The 21,086-nt window shown below is 44.2% G+C and overlaps 1 protein-coding gene and 1 pseudogene across 1 annotated transcript in view; one reads left to right on the top strand and one right to left on the bottom strand.

The window, feature by feature from the left end:
• Nucleotides 1-21,086, top strand: part of Lamc2 (laminin subunit gamma 2) — a 66,649-nt gene that overhangs the window by 42,973 nt on the left and 2,590 nt on the right. The window contains exons 10-22 of the mRNA XM_048357293.1: nt 100-282; nt 1,036-1,281; nt 3,466-3,611; nt 4,703-4,859; nt 5,091-5,296; nt 6,949-7,028; nt 8,494-8,643; nt 9,275-9,419; nt 13,162-13,311; nt 13,772-13,886; nt 15,810-16,009; nt 18,799-18,957; nt 19,049-19,148. Coding sequence (XP_048213250.1) covers nt 100-282; nt 1,036-1,281; nt 3,466-3,611; nt 4,703-4,859; nt 5,091-5,296; nt 6,949-7,028; nt 8,494-8,643; nt 9,275-9,419; nt 13,162-13,311; nt 13,772-13,886; nt 15,810-16,009; nt 18,799-18,957; nt 19,049-19,148 — 2,037 coding nt within the window. The remainder of the gene's footprint in view (nt 1-99; nt 283-1,035; nt 1,282-3,465; nt 3,612-4,702; nt 4,860-5,090; nt 5,297-6,948; nt 7,029-8,493; nt 8,644-9,274; nt 9,420-13,161; nt 13,312-13,771; nt 13,887-15,809; nt 16,010-18,798; nt 18,958-19,048; nt 19,149-21,086) is intronic.
• On the bottom strand, nt 11,400-12,050 carry LOC125359514 (annotated as a pseudogene).

The raw sequence follows: 21,086 nt of genomic DNA, 5'->3' as shown, positions 1-21,086 counted from the left end.
CCTTTACAAAGGAAAGACTGGGGTTTCTGCACGATAGTTCTCCATGTTTCATCTGCACTGATTAGTCCCCTGTCCCTCCACTCTTCTTCTGCCTCCTAGGAGATTGTTATTCGGGGGATGAGAGCCCTGACATCGAGTGTGCCGACTGTCCCATTGGTTTCTACAATGATCCACATGACCCACGCAGCTGCAAGCCATGCCCTTGTCACAATGGCTTCAGCTGCTCAGTGATGCCAGAGACAGAGGAGGTGGTGTGCAGCAACTGCCCCCCAGGGGTCACTGGTAAGGCCAGGGGCTTGCTCGCTGGAGGGCTTCTTCCTGTCCTGCTGCACTTACAGAAATAGCTTCCGTTTCAAGCTGTGCCTAGGAAAGTACAATTGCCTCCAGTATAAACTATCTAAATGTGCTCATTGTAACGACACTGTGGTGTCCACGAGGTGAAGTAAGTAAGGGCCGAGTGCATGCTTAGTGACTTCATTTGAAAATGGATATTTTTGACGAGCTGAAGTAAGTAGAGAAGAAGTTAGTGACTTCTTAAGTTCAAGGTCTATAGCTCTTGCTTGACTTTTTTACTCAAGGCTGGCACTCTACTATGTGAGCCATATCTCCACTTACTGGCTTTTTGCTGGCTAATTGGAAATATTAGTCTCTCAGATTTGTCTACCTGCTCTGGTTTTGAACTGGGGTCCTCAGATGAAAGCCTCCTCAGTAGATAGGATTATAAGCACTAGCTACTGGCTCCTAAACTAGCTGGTCATTGTGTGGCAGCCTTGGTGACACTCATGAAATGTCAGCTCTTCTTTGTTCTAGCATTCCCCCAAATAGTTAAGCCTTCTCATGGTGCTGCTATGTTCTAAACTCTATGGTGGCCAGACAATGACAGTGCCAACCTCTGCCATGTGCACCTGGATGTTGTCTTGGAGTATCAGGAGAACCTTATTTCCCCAGCTCTCCTAGGGGGACCTTAGCTACTTTAGGCTGTGTGTGTGGTCTTGCTACCAGTAGGTGACAAGCTGGGCCTTTGTTCCTTCCCAGGAGCTCGCTGTGAACTCTGTGCTGATGGCTACTTTGGGGATCCCTTCGGAGAACGTGGCCCAGTGAGGCCTTGTCAGCCCTGTCAATGCAATCACAATGTGGACCCCAGTGTATCTGGGAACTGTGACCGGCTGACAGGCAGGTGTTTGAAATGCATCCACAACACAGCTGGCTTCTACTGCGACCAGTGCAAAGAGGGTTACTTTGGGGATCCATTGGCACCCAATCCAGCAGACAAGTGTCGAGGTAGGATTGTACCCTTTGAGAGATGGCATTTGAGCACGCATGTGTACAAGTAAGCTTGCTAGTGAGTGTACATACATGTAAGCAAAGGCAGAGTCAAGGGCAGTGAATATTGTGATGGAACTTTGCTTCTCTGGCTAAACTGGCTCATGACCAGCCTTCATTGTCTACCTGTCAAGAGGCACCAAGATCCATTTCATCTGGGAGGCAGAACCTAAGGTTCTCAAATGTGAAAGCTGGGTGGGAGAAGTGGAAAAGGTCAGGTTTACATTCTTAAGTAGAAGAGCAGGTAAAATAGGAGCACATCCACATTCTATGCCCAGTCCTGAGGCTGGTAGGCCAGGAAGTGGCTGCCAGAGATATTAGAGTAATAAGTGCTTCGAGACTGAGTCTGAACAAACTGGAACAGGGAGGGAGGGTGGGCTGTAAGGAAGTCTAAGAGACTCAGGAAGTGAGGATAATTGATGTATAGAAGGGAACTGTCAACAATTCTACTAAGAGACTGGGCTTCAAAGCAGCATTCCTCACGCAGCCTTGGTTCCTAAGGGCTGCTTGAGATTACAGCCTGGATAAACACTTCCGACCTCCCGTCCAGCTCCTCTCTCAAACCTTAGCTCGTATTATATTTCACACTCAAGGCCCGATCTGGAGAGGCTGGCTGTCTCTGGTTTAGTCACTGAGGTCCCAGAGTGGCTCTGGTGCTCAGCACGCAGAAGCTTGTCCATGAATAATGTACTCATACCAGAGTTTCCATCTGTGAATGCCTCAGACTTCTCCTCCAGGAGACAGATCCCCAAAAGATTCCTAGGCCAGACCAAATCAGACCCCACCCAAGGGTCACCTGTGATGTCCTGTCATATAATAAGAGCCTACATGACACCCGTTATTAGTACTAAGTTCAAGTCCAATTTTGGAACATACTGATTTGTGTTTGTTAGTCTTTGTGTGTTGCTGTGGCAAATACCTAGGAAAAACAACTTAAAGGGAGATTTTTGTCTTACTTGTGGTTTCAGAGGGTGTGGCAGAGCAGAACTGTTCTAATCATGGTATTGAGGAAGCTGAAGGAAGGTAGGAAGGGACCAGGGCAAGAAAAGGCCTCAAAGACACTGCCCTGCTCTACTTCCTCCAAGCAGGTGTCTCCTTCCATGGTTCTACCACCTCCTGATTCAAATATTGAATCCATCAATAGAGTAAACCATACAGTAAGCCAGAGCCCTCATGACTTCACCACCTCTAAAAATGCTCCCACGGACACATTGAGAACGGTATTTTACTAATCTCCTAGGTGTCCGTCAATCTAATGAAGTCAGCTGATTATGCCAAGCCTCAGTTTCCTTCACTGTGTGAACAATATTTAACTCCAAGTAGTTGCAGAAATCGAAGAAAATGGCATATGAGAAAGCACACACTTTATCATTCTAGCCACTAATAGTGGATCTTACATTTCTTCACTCAGCTATCATTTATGTAGCACCTACTGTGTACACCTGGTGGGTGTAGGTGTAGATACTATGGTTAGACCAATGAATAAGTCAGGCCCAGCTCCCAAAGAGCTCACATGCTAATAAAGAAGACACAACTATGTACAAATGGTCATGGTATATTTAGACTCATGCTCAGCATCTGTAGGGTCTCACCATAATTACTAAAATGGTGTCACATTGATGTTACATCCTAACTGGTAGGTGCTCAGGCAGTTTGGTTGGATGGGTGACAACTCTGTTTTCTTACTACATTTCCTGCAGAAAGAAAAGAGCATTGGCTCTTTTGGAGCTGTCATTTTGCTGTAGGAGTTTGAGCAAACTACTCACCTTCTCTGAACTCACATGCTTTATCTGTAAGATGGAGGCTAATGTTTACATCTGGCACAAATGTAAGAAATGCTCTGTACCTTGTAAGCAAAGGCAGAGTGCCGCAGAATAGCCAACAGGATTACAGCTCAATAAGAGGAGGAAAAGGATGGACTGTCTGTCGCTCTACCTCTTCATTCACCGAACAGACTTGCAGGGATTCCTGAGGCTGCCCATATTAGGAATGTTCACAGAGGCACAACCATGAGATGAGCCTAACATGATATGAATGACAAGGGTAAAGAAGGCGTCTTGGTCATGAGTGACGCCACCTTCCTTTTCTTTATGACACCTCTACGTTCTAGCATTAGTGAACACTCCGTTTGTCTGTCTCCAGCTTGCAACTGCAACCCCATGGGTGCAGAGCCTGGTGAGTGTCGCAGCGATGGCAGCTGTGTTTGCAAGCCAGGGTTTGGTGGACTCAACTGTGAGCATGCGGCACTGACCAGCTGTCCTGCTTGCTATAATGAAGTAAAGATGCAGGTATGCCTGCTTATGCCCACCCTTGTCTATTGCTAGTCCCCTTCTCCCAGTAGCCACTCTTTCATGTTCATGGACATCCTTTTTTCAAAGAAAGTCTCAAAATACCTGTAATTTTTCCAAATGCATGGCTAGGTGGTTCTAAGATTGCCACTCCTGTCCCCAGACTCTGACTTCAGTGTTCTTGTCACTGTAATATGCTACTAGATACTACAGCTAGATCTCTCCTCCCTATCCCTCTACCTCCCCATCCCCCATATCCTTGTAAAACAAAGGAAGAAAGCGAACATTTATCAAAACTGTCCAGAGTCCAAGAAAGACTAAAATTTTCCAAACCGGACTGGCCCTCAGAAATTTCAAACCCAAATTCCAGAGAAGAATGAACTTGAGTTGTTGTTGTTGTTAATTATGATTATTTATTTTTGGAAAGAGGAGAGGCAGAGAAGCAGGCCTACACAAAATTTCAAATATAGCTAGGTGCTGGTGGCTTATGCCTATTATCCTAACTATTTAGGAAGCTGAGATCTGACGATTGTGGTTCAGAGCTAGCTTGGGCAGGAAAGCCTATAAGACTCTTAACTCCAAATAATTGCCCAAAAAGCTGAAAGTGGAGCTGGAGCTCAAGTGGAAGAGCACTAGCCTTGAGCAAAAGAGCTCAAGGACAGCACCCAGGCCCTTGAGTTTAAGCTCGAACATGGGCACAAAAAAACAAAATCAAATTTTAAAAAATATATAGAATACACTCAGCCTGTTTTTGAAATTTGCCTATTTAGCGGCTTTTTATAGTACTTTCCTGGTGCCAGAGTCTGTTCTAACCATGTTACAAATATTAACTCATTTAACACAAGTGATAATTCTGTAGGATAGTATTATTAAAGTTTATTATCTTCACTTTATAGAGAAAGAAGGTGACATTCTGGAGGTCACAGGGCTAGAGTTTGGGGCCAGGATTCACACTCAGATCTAGACTCTATAGTCTAAATTTTCAGCCAGTATGACATAACAAGCATTTCTGGGGTATTAGTGATTGTCTCACCTGGCATGGGACTGTGGCCCCATCCTTTGTTCTGATCGTGCTTCCTGTGTGCTTTCAGATGGGTGCGTTTATGCAGCAGCTGCAGAGCCTGGAGGCCCTGGTGTCACAGGCTCAGGGCAGAGGCGGATCGGTGCCCAATGCAGAGCTGGAAGGGAGAATGCAGCAGGCGGAGCAGGCCCTTCAGGACGTTCTGAGAGAAGCCCAGATTGCAGAAGGTGAGCATAGAAAACTCCTAACCTAGAAAGCATTGCTAGGCTGGATCATAGAATCTTCTGTAGCCATAGGTTCAGCAGATGTCTCCAGCCAACCCTTACGTGGGTGGCAGGACTCCCTGGGACATTTGTTCCCCTGAGACCCGAATGAAGGAGATTAGAAAGCAAACCAGTGCAATGATCAATTGGGGTTTTCTCCTTTACAATAAGCCCAGTGCCTTCTTTATGTTACAGATGCTAGGAGATCCCTAAGTCTCCAGGTGGCCAAGGTGAGGGGTCAGGAGAACAGCTACCAGAACCGCCTGGAGGACCTCAAAATGGCTGCTGAAAGGATTCAGGCCTTGAGCAGCCAGCACCAGAACCAAGTTCAGGACACCCGCCGGCTTATGGCTGAGATGCGCTTGAGCCTGGCGGAAAGTGAAGCATCCCTGCGCAACACCGTATGTATGTGTGGTGGAGTTAGGGCACGGAGTCACAGCTGTGCCTGGAGATCCACCCACGGGCCTCACCCGCTCACTTTTTGTCTCTCGGGCTGCTTGCTCTACCTGACAGGTGCTCCCACTTCTCTTTCTTACAATGGTCATGTCTGTTCTTTATTTCTTTGCCATCCCACAATTTCCCACTTTCCTGCATTATACTCTCCTACCTAATATATTTCTAACCGCAGCCTCATCTTGGTTCTGTCTCTCCTCTTTTCTTTCTGTAGGACTTAGTTTTGCTTGTACTTCTATTCTCAACCCACAGCATAATAGGGAACAGAAGTGATGACTGGATAAAGGGATGGATGGATGGATGGATGGAAGGAAGAAAAAGGATGGGAAGGGAGAAAGGGAAGAAAGCAAGTAGACAGGAAGGATGGAAGCAGTCTAATGACATAGATCTGAAAATGGAAAAAGAATTGTAGCAAGTTTGATTTTTTCCTAATGTAGCTTGCAGTAGGAAGGAAAGGTTTGTTGGTGAATTCAAAAGACTAAGGTGAGCTGGGTGCCAGTGGCTCATGCCTGTAATCTTAGCTACTCAGGAGGCTGAGATCTGATGATCACGGTTCAAAGCTAGCCTGGGCAGGAAAGTCTATGAGACTCTTACCTCCAATTAACCACCAGAAAACCAGAAGTGGTGCTGTGGCTCAAGTGGTGGAGCACTAGCCTTGAGCTGAAGAGCTCAGCTACATCACCCAGGCCCAGAGTTCAAGCCCCATGATCAAAAAGAAAACAAAAAATACCCCAAAAGGCTAAGGTGACAATAATGTAAGAGAATGAACAGAGATGAATAGAGGAAATTGGAAGATAGCATAACATAAGAAATCACATTAAAAATAGTATGTGTAAACTATAGTTCAAATGATTGAGTGGCAGCCTTGAGTGAAAAAGCAAAGGGACAGCACCCAGGTTCTGAGTTCAAGCACCTGTACAACACACACACACACACACACACACACACACACACACACACACACACACACACGTAGACAAGAACTAAGTCGATATTCAAGTCCAAAAAGTCTCTGTATAAAGATAAAGATGCACTTAATATATTTATGTACATATTTCATACTTAAAGTTCACATGTTACGGTTAGTCACTTAGTAGTAAAACAGAGGATTTCTAATTATTTTATGCTTTTTCCACAATAAACCTGTTTGCAATAGGGAAAAGTCAATACATTGTGTGTGTGTGTGTGTGTGTGTGTGTGTGTGTGTGTGTCCCAGTTTTAGGGTTTGAACTCAGAACTTCTCGCTTTTATTTAGCTTGCTTGCTTGCCTGGCACTCTACTACTTGAGCCAGTTCTCCAGCCCAGATGTTTGCTGGTTACTTTGGTGATGGAGTCTTTGCACTTTTCTTCCCAGTCTGGCTTTGAACTACAGTCCTCCAGATCTCAGCTTTCTGAGTAGCTAGGATGACAAGGCTGAGCCACCAGCACCTGGCTTACACATGTACTTTTTCATTAATGTGTGATCATGGTGAATGGAGGCTTTTGGTGTGTCTGGGTGTGGAAGGGTGTGACTGCTCACAAGCTTTTTTGACACTTGAATTGCTCCTGCTTAGGCTCCAGTGCCACATGCAAACCTTAACCACTTCTCCTTTTCCCACAGAACATTCCTCCCTCCGAGCACTATGTGGGGCCAAATGGCTTTAAAAGTCTGGCTCAGGAGGCCACAAATTTGGCAGAAAGGTGAGCAGCTGCAGAGGGCACGTGTATGTCAGCATGTTCATGACCCTATAGGATAGTGGGGACCCAAGTACCACTTTCATTCCTTCCAGGCTTCTTGGAAGCCCCTTACCCCCACCTTGCAGCCATCCCAACCTCTTGGCTTTCAGTGTGGATGCTGGGCAGGGTCATTGGCAAGGAGTGGGGGTGGGGCATTTCTTTCCCAGATTTCTGACTCATGTTGTGGCTTTGCTGTCTGTCAGATGTGATTCCTCGGGCCATATGGAATGAATCAGCCTCTGGAAAAGGGTGTTCTGCAGCTTTCAGGGACTCCCAGGCTTCCACACTGAGCCTGGGAACAAGTAGCAACAGGCTGTTTGCTGGCCGTTAGGGGCCAAGTGTGCACAAGGGGAACTTGCTTGTGGAAACTTGGCAGTGCTGGGGCTCCTTGTGACTGTGCACCATGCGGAATGGAAACCCTACTAGGTTAAAGGGATTTAAAGGGATTTAAAGTGGTTCTTTGGTAGCAGAGCTCAGCATAGTAGAGGTTCTGTTAATCTGTGATTGTGGAGCATGAGCTGCCTTGAGCTTGTTTTTTTTCCGTGTCATTGTTTGTTTGTTTGTCTGTCTTAATATCAATTCCTAGAAGCAGGAGAAAGAAGCTTATATGTTTTATTTTAAAAATCCATTGTTCTGGAGTATAAACTCAAAACCTCATACTTGCTAGACAGGCATTCTATGACTTAAGCCATTTCCCTAGCCATTTTTGCTTTTGTCTATTTTTTTTTTTTTTTTTTTTTAGTCAAGGTCTTGCATTTACGCCTGGGATCACCTGGACCACAGTCCTCTTATTTGCACTGTCATCCATGGGATGACAAGTGTGTACCATTATAGCCAGCTTTTTATTGGTTGAAATGGAGGCCTTTCAAATGTTTTGCCTGTTCTGGCCTGAACTTCAATTCTCATAATCTGTCTCCTGAGCAGCGAGTATTACAGGCCAGAGCTGCTGGATCCAGCTTACAGGAGACTTTCAGTGACAGGCTTTCTCCTCCTGGGTGGGCCCAGATTCGGGCTGCAGCAGAAGGGAATAGGGAATTGGACCCCGGATAAAATAAGACCTAGGGATATCTTCCTTCAGAAGACAAGTTACACCTGCAATATTTTATTATCCTCAGACTGCTCCCACTTATTCTTGTCCCCAGCTTCCAAAGAGTATTCCATAAATGGAAATGACCACAACAGATCTATGGTATGAAGCTTAGCCTCCACAATATCTGCTTCTTGAGAGTTCCTTTAGTTGTATCTATGTGGGTTAGAGTGTTGGGAATTTTTAAAGCCAAACTAGTTTCATTATTCCTCTTATTCCCATGATATATATATATATATATATATATATATATATATATATATATATACACATATATATATATGCTGTATACTTATGCTCATTTTTCTATAAAAACACATTCTTTGTTTTTAATCCTTTCAGCCATGCTGACTCAGCCAGTAACATGGAACAACTAGCAAGGGAAACTGAGGACTTTTCTAAACAAGCTCTAGCCCTGGCCCACCAGGCTGTGAGTGGAGGGGGCGGAAGTGGCATTTTGGACAGCTCCGTGGTACAAGGACTTATGGGAAAGTAAGTTTCAACAGATCTTCACTTGTATCACTGAATTATCCCCTGAGATGATCTGAATCCTCCCAGAGTATAATGCAAACCATACTTGGGAGTCACTATATGTTTTTTAAAATGTTCATTAATAATAATAAGAGAGGGCAAACTGGGAGAAAGCAAGGGAAGGGATGGCATTGTCCAAAAAGGAAATGTACTCATTACCTGAAATATAACTGTAACCTCTCTGTACATTTATAATAACAGTAAAAAATAGTAAGAGGGGCAAGAGAATGAGCATATAGCTTTGAGGAAAGCAAATATATTTAAAACTAGAAGAAGAAATAGTTGATTAATCTAAGTTAAGTTTCTGTTCTGATTGACTAATTGCAATACTTGAAGAGATTATTATCTTCTGTAGAGTTTAAAGGGTGTATATCCAGCCATGGGGGGGATGAAAGAATGATATATTTATATTTTTTATCTTTGTTATTACTCTCTCTCTATGTTTATGTCTTTCTCTATTGGTCTGTCTCCTCTCTTGCTTTCTCTCTCTTTCTCTCTCTCTCTCTCTCTCTCTCTCTCTCTCTCTCTCTCTCCTCTTCCTCCTCTTCCTCCTCTCCTCTCTTTCTTAATCATCTTACCTTTTCCCCTATAGATTAGAGACCACGAGGTCCCAGGCCCTGCAGCTTTCACGGGAGGCTACTCAGGCCGACATTGAGGCGGATCAATCTTACCAGCAGAGTCTCCGCCTTCAGGACGCAGTGTCTCAGCTTCAGGCACTCACTGATCCGTCTTTTCAGGTGAGCCATCTATAAATGCTTTCTTCTGCTATAGTACTGTTCAACCATTTAGCTTTTTCTCTATGTTGACTGCATTCATCAACTTCACATGACTACAATGAAATGCCTAAGACAACTGAACTTATCCAGTGGGAAGGTTGGTTTAGCTCAGTGTTTTGGAAGTCCAAAGGTATGGCTCCTATATAGGCTCTGTTTTCAAAAGGATGATGGATAGAAATGGTGGAGTGGTCTGTCATAGCACAGTTCACATGCCAAGGCCAGGAACACAGAGGAAAGGGAGTAGGGCTGTGTAACCCCTTTGAAGGCACACCCCTAAAGCTTTTGCCACCAGGAGGTAGATAGGTCTGAGGGTAGAGTCCGTAGTATTACAGGGACCGTACCCATATTTTAATCATACCAAGCACCCTTCTTGCTTTCTGACAGGAATAAAATTTGTCTTTTGTTGATCTCCATTTTCTTGTGTTCTTAAACCCTATCTTAGTCTTCAAAAACTTTCCATCCTGAACCTATTAGTGGACAAAGGCTTGATATCTGTTTCTTAGTCCCAAGGACTGTCATAACCCATGGAAAGTTATTATCAAAGTTGATGCCTTTCTATGTAGGGCTGCTGAGAAGACCTTTGTCCTCGAATGTTTTCCCTTGTTTCCTTTAACCATTCCAAACTTATCAGATTATAAAGATTCTGCTTTCTATGTACAACAAAAGCACTTAGAGTGACTCCCAGGGACAAATGTTTCCTAGTATGAAAGCTCATATGTAAATTCTTTTTTTGTATGCAAGTACTGGGACTTGAACTCAGGGCCTCTCACTGTTTAGCTTTCTTGCTCACACCTGGCACTCTACCACTGGAGTCAGATTTCCAGTCTGACTTTTTTTTTTTTTTTTTTTTTTGCCAGTCCTAGGCCTTGGACTCAGGGCCTGAGCACTGTCCCTGGCTTCCTTTTGCTCAAGCCTAGCACTCTGCCACTTGAGCCACAGCGCCACTTCTGGCCGTTTTCCATATATGTGGTACTGGGGAATTGAACCCAGGGCTTCATGTATACAAGGCAAGCTCTCTTGCCACTAGGCCATATTCCCAGCCCAAGTCTGACTTTTTGTTAGTTGATTGGAGATGGAGTCTCATAGATTTTTCTGCCCAGACTTACTTTGAACCACAATCCTCTATGTTGTAGCCTCCTGAGTAGCTAGGGTAAATTCCTTTTTAAGAAGAGAGACCAAACCTGTCTAAATCTTAGGGTACCTGCTGCCTTTACATGGGCCTGTTGCCTCGTTACTAGGCTTTGGGCCTAGATGACTACTGTTAATTTTCTTTTTTTCGTTTTTGGTACTGAGGATTGAACCCAGGACATTGCATTTGCTAAGCAAGTGCTTTGCCACTGAGCTATATGCCATCCTTGGTGTTGATTTTTTTTTTTTTTTTGTCCAGTCCTGGGGCTTGGACTCAGGGCCTGAGCACTGTCCCTGGCTTCTTTTTGCTCAAGGCCAGCACTCTGCCACTTGAGCCACAGCGCCACTTCTGGCCATTTTCTGTATATGTGGTGCTGGGGAATTGAACCCAGGGCCTCATGTATACGAGGCAAGCACTCTTGCCACTAGGCCATATCCCCAGCCTGATTTTTTTTTTAATTCCAAACTTTTACTTGTGTACATTCAATTGAAAAAGATAACTTTTACAGGTTCTTTAGTGCCCATATTCAGCATACAAAAATGTAAAAGACTTTTCACAAATAAAATACATTAGTACAAATTTCACACATAAAACAAACTGGAAAAAAATAACAGTGACAACAATAAAACAATTTAAGGTAGTGCACACTGTGACAGCTCTGCTTATGGGGACATGAGAATTACTGCGGAAATAAATAGAATGTCCTTTTGTAAAAGCATCAATGTCATGTCTTGTAAACTTCCTTTTTATATTACAGACTGGAGCTTATACTGTAGCCACGAATGAATAAAAAGAGTCTCTTTCCTCAATTCCTGTTGGTCCAGTTTTCCTTTTGTGTTGAGTCCAATGAGCAGCAGGTTTTAAAGGTGCTCAGTTAGAGATTCTAACCAATTAAGTGATGAGTTATAAAATTTCTTTCCTGCTTTCAAACACAAATGGGTAAATTTGTTCCATGGCAGTAGCTACAGCCTTCACATTGGGCCCTGTTACTGTGATACTTCCTGTTGAAAAAAATCTGTAATGTAGCTCTTAGAGACTTTATCCTGTAGCACACAGTAGGATGAAGTTCAGGTTCGTAACTGGCATGAGGTCTATTGTTCTTTGTGAATTCTGGCAAATTTCAAAGGGCATGTTACAAACTGCCAAGACATTTACAACCTTAAAATCTGTTAAAAATTACCTGAAAACCTAGCTTCTGCAGACTGTGAGCTAAACATCTGGCACCAAACTTAGCTTCTTCTTCACTTGTTGCTCCAGTGCAAATAATTTTTCCTGAGGACCTAATTGTAGCTGTAATTCTAGGTTTTTCTAAGTTTCATTAATACTTTTCCAACATCACGCTTATAAATTATATTTGCTCCCTCCAGAGCAATCTTCCTTAAGTTCAAATGGCATCTTGTTCTAAAAACACGGACTACACTTGTAATTAGAATGTCCAATGCAACATCACTGTCTGCATCCATTGATCCATTGGGGTAGTTTAAAATTGAGCTTGGGGCTGGGGATATGGCCTAGTGGCAAGAGTGCCTGCCTCATATACATGAGGCCCTGGGTTCGATTCCCTAGCACCACATATACAGAAAATGGCCAGAAGTGGCGCTGTGGCTCAAGTGGCAGAGTGCTAGCCTTGAGCAAAAAGAAGCCAGGGACAGTGCTCAGGCCCTGAGTCCAAGGCCCAGGACTGGCCAAAAAAACCCAAAACAAAACAAAACAAAAAAACATAAAATTGAGCTTGCCACCACGAAAATCACATCCATGGGAAGATGGGGCCATCACAGAGGACGAGGCGGCAGCGCTGCTCCCGGTGGTGGCGTAGGATGGGAAGCAGAAGCTGAAGGACGAGGATGAAGACGAGGCCAGAGCTCTCCCCAGTCTCCATGGAGCTCCTGCCTTGATGGCCCGTTGCTAGGAGCCCCCTCCCCCCCACCCCCAGGCCTGGGCTCTGTCTTTCCTGTCTTGTTGTTCTGGGGACCCCTGGTGTTGATTTTCTTAGCTTTTTAATGTGTTCGTTTGATTATTTAGGTAGTACTTATTTGAACTCAAGACTTTGCACCAGGCACTCTGCCACCTGAGCCACAGTCTGTAGCTCTTTAGTTTCTTTTCAGGTGGTCTTGAGGTGTTATTGTTGTTTTTCCTAAACTAGTTTATTTTTTCTTTGTAATTTTTTTAGTATTATCTTTAAGTAGGTGTACAAAGAAAGGGTTTTCAATTCACTCTACCAATTTATGAGTCCTGAATTTTTACCTAGGACTGACCTTGCACTGAGTTTCTCCCATATAACTAGGAATGCTCAGTTTATTGGTAAAGTTGGGGGTCTTGCTAATATTTTGTCTGAGCTAACATAGACTGTGATTCCACTGTTTGTATTTCCCACTGGTGCTGGGATGACAGGCTTGTGCGATTACATTTTAAGTTTTCTGTTGAGATGGGAATCTTGTGGATTATTTGCCCAGGTTGGCCTGGAACTACAATCCTCATGTTTCTAGCTAGGATCACAAGTGTGACCCACCATGCTTCCATAGTTTTCTTGCCTTCTTAAGGTGGTCAGACTCATTCATTTCTTTGGGCCCACAGGTAGAAGCAACGAGGATCAAACAGAAAGCTGACTCTCTCTCGAGCCTGGTAACCAGGCATGTGGATGAGTTCAAGCATGTGCAGAGAAATCTGGGAAACTGGGAAAAAGAAACGCAGCAGCTCTTGCAGAGTGGAAAGGATGGGCGTCAGGTATGGTCTTGTTATGCTCACTAAGTACTGTATGTGCACCATGGGGATGAACGTGGCAAGGTTCTCTGAAGGTCATGCTGCCACTGCCAGCAGAGGGAGCAACTGAAACTCAGATCTTGATGGAACAGCTCCATGCTGAGTCTGTCAGAACTAGGAATGGAACCCTGGCCTCTTAGATCTAATTTTGGTCTAAGCCTGTGTACTAACGTGGCTTCAGGGAGTATCTGGAATTTAAAGTTATGACTTACAAAACTATTCTTGTCTCCAGTGGTGGACTAGAGCTGGCGTCTGTCTTCTAGGTGGCCTGGTGTTGACTTGGAAAGTTTGTTCTGTCTATAGAGGGGTTTACACTCCTAGTACCACGTGGTGAATCACAAAACTCTTGTTGCCACAAGGAGAAATGTGTCAGGGGGATTTTACCAGCAGGAATGCACTTGCTCTAATCTTGTTCTATTTACAGAAAGCAGACCAGCTGCTTTCCCGTGCCAACCTTGCTAAAAGCAGAGCCCAAGAAGCACTAAGTATGGGCAACGCCACTTTTTATGAAGTTGAGAACATTCTGAAGAACCTACGAGGTTAGTGCCTCACACTCAGTTCACTCGAGTATTTTAAAGGAGCAGTCATGGCTGATTTGTGTTCAATCTTTATATATCTCTTTAAGTGCTAGGTATATTGGAGTACAAACAGGTGCTTAGGAAATACCTTTCTAAGGGAAAAAATCTCTAACGTTTAATCAAATATTAATATTTGATCTAGGTAGTGGAAAGAATTCAACTAAGTAAAAGAAGGCTTGAAGCTGGGCACTGGTGGCTCACACCTGTAATCCTAGCTACCAAGGAGGCTAAGATCTGAGGATCATGGTTCAAGGCAACCTGGACAGGAAAATACATGAGATTCTTGTCTCCAATTAACCATCAGAAATCCAGAAGTGGCGCTATGGCTCAAAGTGGTAGAGAGCTATCTTGAGCAAAAAATTTCAGGGGTAGCACCCAGGCCCTGAGTTCAAGTTTCATGACTGGGAGGGGGAAAAAAAGAAGCCCTGAGTTCTGTTCTCTGCTTGGCTATATGACCAGACTATAGCTCCATGAACATAAGTCGCATAGCCTTCCTCCTCCTCCTCCTCCTCCTCCTCCTCTTCCTCCTCCTCCTCCTCCCTCCTTCCTCCTTCCTGTTTCTCCTCCTTCAGATGATCATGAGGCTTGAATTCAGGATTTGGGTGCTGTGTCTGGGCCTTTTTGCTCTACCACTTGAGCCACAGCTTCACTTGTGGCTTTTTGGTGGTTAGTTGGAGATAAGAGTCTCATGGGCTTTCTTGCCCAGGCTGGCTTCTAACCATGACCCTCAGATCTCAGCCTCCTGAACAGTTAGGATTAAAGCACCCAGCTTTCCTAACTTCTTTTCTTTTTCTTGCCTGGAGCTTGAACTCAGGGCCTGAGCACTGTCCCTGGCTTCTTTTTGCTCAAGGCTAACACTCTGCCATTTGAGCCACAGTGCCACTTCTGGCCTTTTCTATATATGTGGTGCTGAGGAATCGAACTCAGGGCTTCATGTATAAGAGACAAGCACTCTTGCCACTAGGTCATATTCCCAGCCCCCTAACTTCTTTTTAAGAGGAATGGTTCACTAGTTCACCAGCAATCTCTGAAATCCAACATTTCACTACTATAAAGACCTTTTCCCTTTCTTTTGTAGCCTGGTTGATTTTCATGTGGAACTAGTAATGTTGTTCTGTGGTGATAGTACCTATCTCTTAGGAAATTTGGGTTCTAATTTGCAGAGATTTAATTTTTGCTTTCTGAGTAAGGAGAATCTGATTGTCAGGACTCATTAGCAAACAAAAGGGAAACATTTCTGAAGTCTTGGGATTTCAGAAGTCTTGGGATTTTCTTTGTGAGAAGTCCCTGTCTGCCCATTCTTCCTATACCTCTGCTCTGCTTGTTGGGGTCATAGGACTTCTGGCTCCAGTTTGAAGCTTTGGGCTTCAGGGACTTTACAGTTTTAGAGTCACAAGTCCACTTTGGGGTTTTGATACTCTTGATGTAGTTAGGGCCCCAGGCAGGTTGGCTGTCAATTACTCTAAGCAAAGGACTGAGACCCTTTAAGAAGCTTTCTCTTGGGCTGGGTGTGACGCCTCACACCTGCAATCCCAGCTAGTCAGGAGGCATAAACAGGAAGAACTCAGTCTAGGTCAGCTAGGACAAAAATATGAGAACCTATCTGAGAAATAGCTGTAGCAGAAAGGGCTGACATAATGGCTCATGTGATAAAATTCCTGTCTCTCCTGCACAAGGCCCCAAATGGAAAGCTCAATACCACCACCAAAACAAAATGCATTCAAGTTTAAAAATGCTTTCTCCTGGATAAGAAAGAGTAATTCCATACATAATTTCCCACACCCCCTTCCCTGTCAGTAATAAACCTCTTCCTAGCTCTTCTCTCTCATTTCTCAGTTAGATTTTCATCTCCATGGCAATTTGTTGGTGTTGTCTTCATTGCAGAGTTTGACCTGCAGGTTGAAAACAGAAAAGCAGAAGCAGAAGAGGCCATGAAGAGACTCTCCTCCATTAGCCAGAAGGTTGCAGACGCCAGTGACAAGACTGAGCAAGCCGAAGCAGCCCTGGGGAGTGCGGCTGCCGACGCCCAGCGGGCGCAGAGTGCAGCCAGGGAGGCCCTGGAAATCAGCAGCGAGATAGAACAGGTAGAGAGAAATGGAGATGCAGGCTGGCACAAGCAGGACCATAGCAGTGTGGAAGGAGAGAGAGCACTGGACTCACCTTGACCTCTGTGACTTGTGGTCCAGGCAGCATCATGGCCACCCTTTGTAGGGCTGTAACTAAGTGCTCCCTTTTGGCCAATACCATAAAGAGATCCATCCATTATGGTTTCTTTGCAGTTTCCTTCCTTCCTTCCATCTTTCCTTCCTCCCTCCTTCCCTCTTTCCTTTTCCTTCTTTTCTTCTTTCCTTTCTTTTTTTCTTCCTTGCTTCCTGTTTTTCTTTCTTCCAGTACTGGGACTCGAACTCAAAGAGTCAGAGTATTCTCCCTTAGCTTTTCCACTTAGACTTGGCACTCTACCACTTGAGCTATGCCTCTACTCACACCTTTTTGGTGATTGATTTGAGATAAGAGTCTCACAAACTTTCCTGCCCTGAACGGCTTCAAACTGAATTTCTTAGATCTCAGCCTCATGAGTAGTTCAGATTACAGGTGGGAGCCACCAGCGCCCAGCCATCATTATTTCTTATAGAGATTATTTCATTTATCACTGTCTTTCTAAAACAAAATACCTTTCTAAAACAAAATACTAAATGGGTGTCTTAGAATGTCAAAAATTATTCTCTCATCATTCTGGAACTTAGAAACCCAAATCAAAACACCAGCAGGGCCACATTCCCCTTGAGAGCCCTGTGGGAGAATCCCACCTTGCCTCTTCTTAGCTTTGTGGATAGCCATTTAAGTTTTGAAATTTCTGGTTTGTTGCTCCATCACACAGACCTGTGCTGTGTCAACTCCTGTTCTTTCTAAAGTCCTGTCTCATCTTACAAGGATACCAGGCATGCTGGGTTGAAGTTCCGCCCTGCTCTAGTATGACTGAATCATAGCTAATTACATCTTTAACAAGCCAGTGTCAAGTAAGGTCACATTCTGTGGTACTAAGGATTAGGACATCAGCAACTTTTTTAGGGAGATACAGTTCAGTCTGTACCAACTGTCATCAATATTTTATTCCAGATTATGAAATTCTGGAGCTCTATATTCTTTGTCCTAGTCTTTATTCTGTATCTAACTTCCACTTCTGTGTCTGTGTGTGCGCACGCGTGCGTGTGTCAGTAATGGGGCCCAAACTCAAGGCCTGGGCACTATCCCTAAACATTTTTTTGGCTCAAGGCAGACACCCTACTACTTGAGCCATGTGTCTTCTTTTGCCTTTTTGCTGGTTAATTACAGATAAGAGTCTCAGGGACTTTTTTTTGCCTGCTCTGGCTTCAAACCATGATCCTCAGAGCTTAGCCTCCTGAGTAGCTAGGATTATTAGAGTGAGCCATTGGTGCTTAGCTATCCACTTCCTTGTAGATAAGCAAGATCTAGTCTTGGTTTTGAAAAAGGCCTTAGAATAATGGGCAGACAGACAAGCTACACTTACAACCCATAGGTTAATTATTACAGTGGAAGGAATGCTTCTTATTTGGAAGAAGAAAGCATCTTAGCTCTTGATTCAGCATGACTTCTAAAAAGTGTATGAGACTTCAGAAAGCTTAGACAGAGCTCTTGGTTTCTGGATTTAAAAAAAAAATTTTTTTTATTTTTTGCCAGTCCTGGGCCTTGGACTCAGGGCCTCAGCACTGTCCCTGGCTTCTGTTCGCTCAAGGCTAGCACTCTGCTACTTGAGCCACAGCGCCACTTCTGGCTGTTTTCTATATATATGGTACTGGGGAATCAAACCCAGGGCTTTGTGTATATGAAACAAGCACTCTTGCCACTAGGCCACATTCCCAGCCCCTGGTTTCTGGATTATTTGACTTCACTTTTACACATTCAGTAGCTTCAAAAATAATTTCTAAGTTGGGAGTTGTGGATTGCACCTGTAATCCTAGTTACTTGGGAGTCTGAGACTGGGAAGATCCAAGTTTAAGGCCAGTTCAGGTAAACTAAAGTTCACTAGACCACATCTCAACAGAAAAAAAACTGAGTGGGGTGGCTAGCACTTGCCATACCAGCTACGGCAGGAAGTCTCAATAGGACAATCATGATAGTGTTAGTCCAGACAAAAAGTAAGACCTTATCTCAAAAATAAGCAATGGAAAAGAGATTGGCAAGGTGGCCAAGAGACAGAGCACATGGCTTTTAGTGGTAGAGTGCCTGCCTAGCAATCAATTTAAACCCCAGTACCACCACTGATGATGATGATGATGATGATGATGATGATGATGGTGGTGGTGATAATAGCAATAATTTTAAGCCACTTAAGAGACCAATTTCATGTACTTCTCTCTACAGCTTCTAGCTTACAAATATTTGCAAAGTGATGTTTGCTCAGTTTATTGATTGAAAATGTTTGAGATGTTTTATCCTTACCAAAACAAAAGCTGAGTGCTGTGGCCCATTATTTGTCTGTGCTCCATGAAGCACTGTCTTGGGGATCCTAGCAAAGCCATTTGAAATCCCCAGGCAGCAGTGGGCCATGGCAGTGGGAGATGTACATTTCTTTCCTCTGGGATTTCCCACATGGTTGCCCAGTGTGCTCAGTGAGAGGGAAGCAGTGTCTCAAAGCTGACCCTCCCAGACCCTAGAGACAGATCCCAGAATTAGCTTGTTTGAGGCAGAGCCTGGGGAAGGGTGTGACTCCAAGTCTGACTCGTTTATTGTTCATCTTGCTGACCCCATCAGGGCCTGGCTGCAGCTGTATTTTTTCTGCAATTGTCCTTGAGATGTTTTTGAGCCTCACCCGTCCCTCTCCTTCCGTCCTTGGCTCCTTTTCTTCTCCCAGGAGATAGGGAGTCTCAACTTGGAAGCCAATGTGACAGCAGATGGGGCCTTGGCTATGGAGAAGGGACTGGCCAGTCTGAAGAGTGACATAAGGGAGGTGGAAGGAGAGCTGACAAGGAAGGAGCTGGAGTTTGATGCTGATAAAGACGCAGTGCAGATGGTGAGTAGCTGCTTCTTTCCACCAGCTCACCCCAAGGTTGCTAGTATGGAAAATACCTTTTCAAGACAGGTTTGTATTTATTTTTCCTCAGGTGATTACAGAAGCCCAGAGAGTTGAGACCAGAGCCAAGAATGCTGGACTCACAATCCAAGACACACTGGAGGCATTGGATGGTATCCTACACCTAATAGGTTTGTGGAGCATCCCCAACCTTCTTGTCCCACCCACAACTGTCTAGCCACACCCACAACCATCCAGCCCCACCTACAACTTTCTAGCCCTTCCCACAACACTCAAGCTTCACCAGCAACCTTCCAGCAAACTAGAACTTTACCCCCAGACTACTCACTCTGAGCTATGATGTATGGAAATCACAACTCTCCCTAAGAGGTCCAGAAACTTGCTTTGCTCCTAAGTCCAGAAACCTTGGACAGGTTATTTTACATCATCTGGACTCAAATTTACCATCTCTAAGATGGATTGCTGAGTACTTATTACACTTAAAGGTGGAAGCCTGTGAGTCAATGAATTGAGTGTATCTCAGGAACTTCAGAGATGACTGGACAGCTTGAGTTTAGTCTTCATCCTGAGAAGCCACTGGGCAGCCTAAAGCAAGAGGATAGCATTGGAATGGAGGAAGGCGTGAAGGAGTTACACTGAACCCTGAACCCCCTACATGAGACCATGTAGGATGCTGTTGAAATTCTAGGCTATGAGAGGGCAGGATCCTGCTTTAAGGTAGCAGAAGTGTCAACAGGGGGGATGTGGAGGAAGAGTCTCCTGGTCTCAGTACTCAAGATCTCCTGCTGATTTTGCTGTTCATTCCTCCCTAACCTGAAGTGATACCTCAGTGTCACCAGTTAGGGAGCCTTGAGCTGCCTGGGTAGATGACACAGAAGGAATGAGAAGGTTGTAGGTCCATGAAGAACATCAGACTTTTAGGATAAAATAGATTGGTGGCATAGTGTGCCAGGGATCTGGGTTTTCCCACACACAGTCACTCTCCAAGGAAAACTGATGATCCTAGTTAAGATTCTGGATTTAGATAGAGCTGGGACCAAGCCCTCCCTTGGCCTGTTTAACCAACTGAGGCTGCCATAGAGGCAGAAGCAGGAATTTGGTCTCATATTCCAGTGACATTTGGGAAAAGCCTCAGCCCTAATTTCCCAGTTCAGCAGAACAAGTTGAAAACTTGATTTTTTTTTGGTAGAGAATTGTCATGGCCCTGAGAGACCAGTATTTGTGTTGTCACTCTAATGGACCCACATTCTCATCCAGTGGGTTCCAAAGAGGAAACTACATTAAACATTTTTAAAATTCCTTAACTGGGATTTTTAGCAGCATAGTGTAGTGTGCTAAAAGCAGCAAAGAATTTGATGGAAGCAGTAAAGGGCAAAGGGAGTGGGGAGAGAAGGGTAGTGAGAACTGTTATACATTTACGACATCAAGTACTGTGCCAGGCATCTTCATGCTAAAATACCACTTAGGTCTTGTAAGAGATCTACGAGGTGTGTTTTATTATTTTTATTTTGTTTTATAGGGGAACACATTGAGAGTTTATATCATTTAATAAATAGGGAGGCAGGGTTCAAACTGAGCCTTGTCTCCAATATTCCTGTTCTTTACTAGTGGTTCATACTGCCTCCCCATGGACATGGCTATTTGAGTCCTAAGCTTACCTAACCTTATATGCCTCTCGCAGAACCCTAAATCCTTGAATTCTTCTGTCTTCGGTGAAGAACAGATTCATTGGGTAGCTGTTTTGGGTATGGTACTCTAGTAGCTGATTCATTGCTCTAGATAAAATAAATTTGTGTATTCAAGTACTGTCATTGTAGCAGAGCTGACTTTGAATTTGAATTGCTCTAACTTAGTTGAACTAAATGGGTCTGGCCTGTAAGTCTTCATGCTGACATTGGCTTTCTATAGTTTGTAAGTGAAACATACCTGGGCAAATGTAATTACAGTTCACATTGGAAATAAACTGATATCATGCCAGATTCCCACTGTTTTCGAGCCAGAATGAAGTGTTACATCACTTTCTAACAGCTGGAGTCCATCTCCCAAATTGCAAAGCATACCTTGGCCTCTGTGAACCCTGAAGCTCAGCCAATCCCTAAAGGTCTTCA

This window comes from Perognathus longimembris, chromosome 11, assembly GCF_023159225.1.
Source record: "Perognathus longimembris pacificus isolate PPM17 chromosome 11, ASM2315922v1, whole genome shotgun sequence".
Taxonomy (NCBI): domain Eukaryota; kingdom Metazoa; phylum Chordata; class Mammalia; order Rodentia; family Heteromyidae; genus Perognathus; species Perognathus longimembris.
This window is presented reverse-complemented; position numbering and strand designations above follow the sequence as displayed.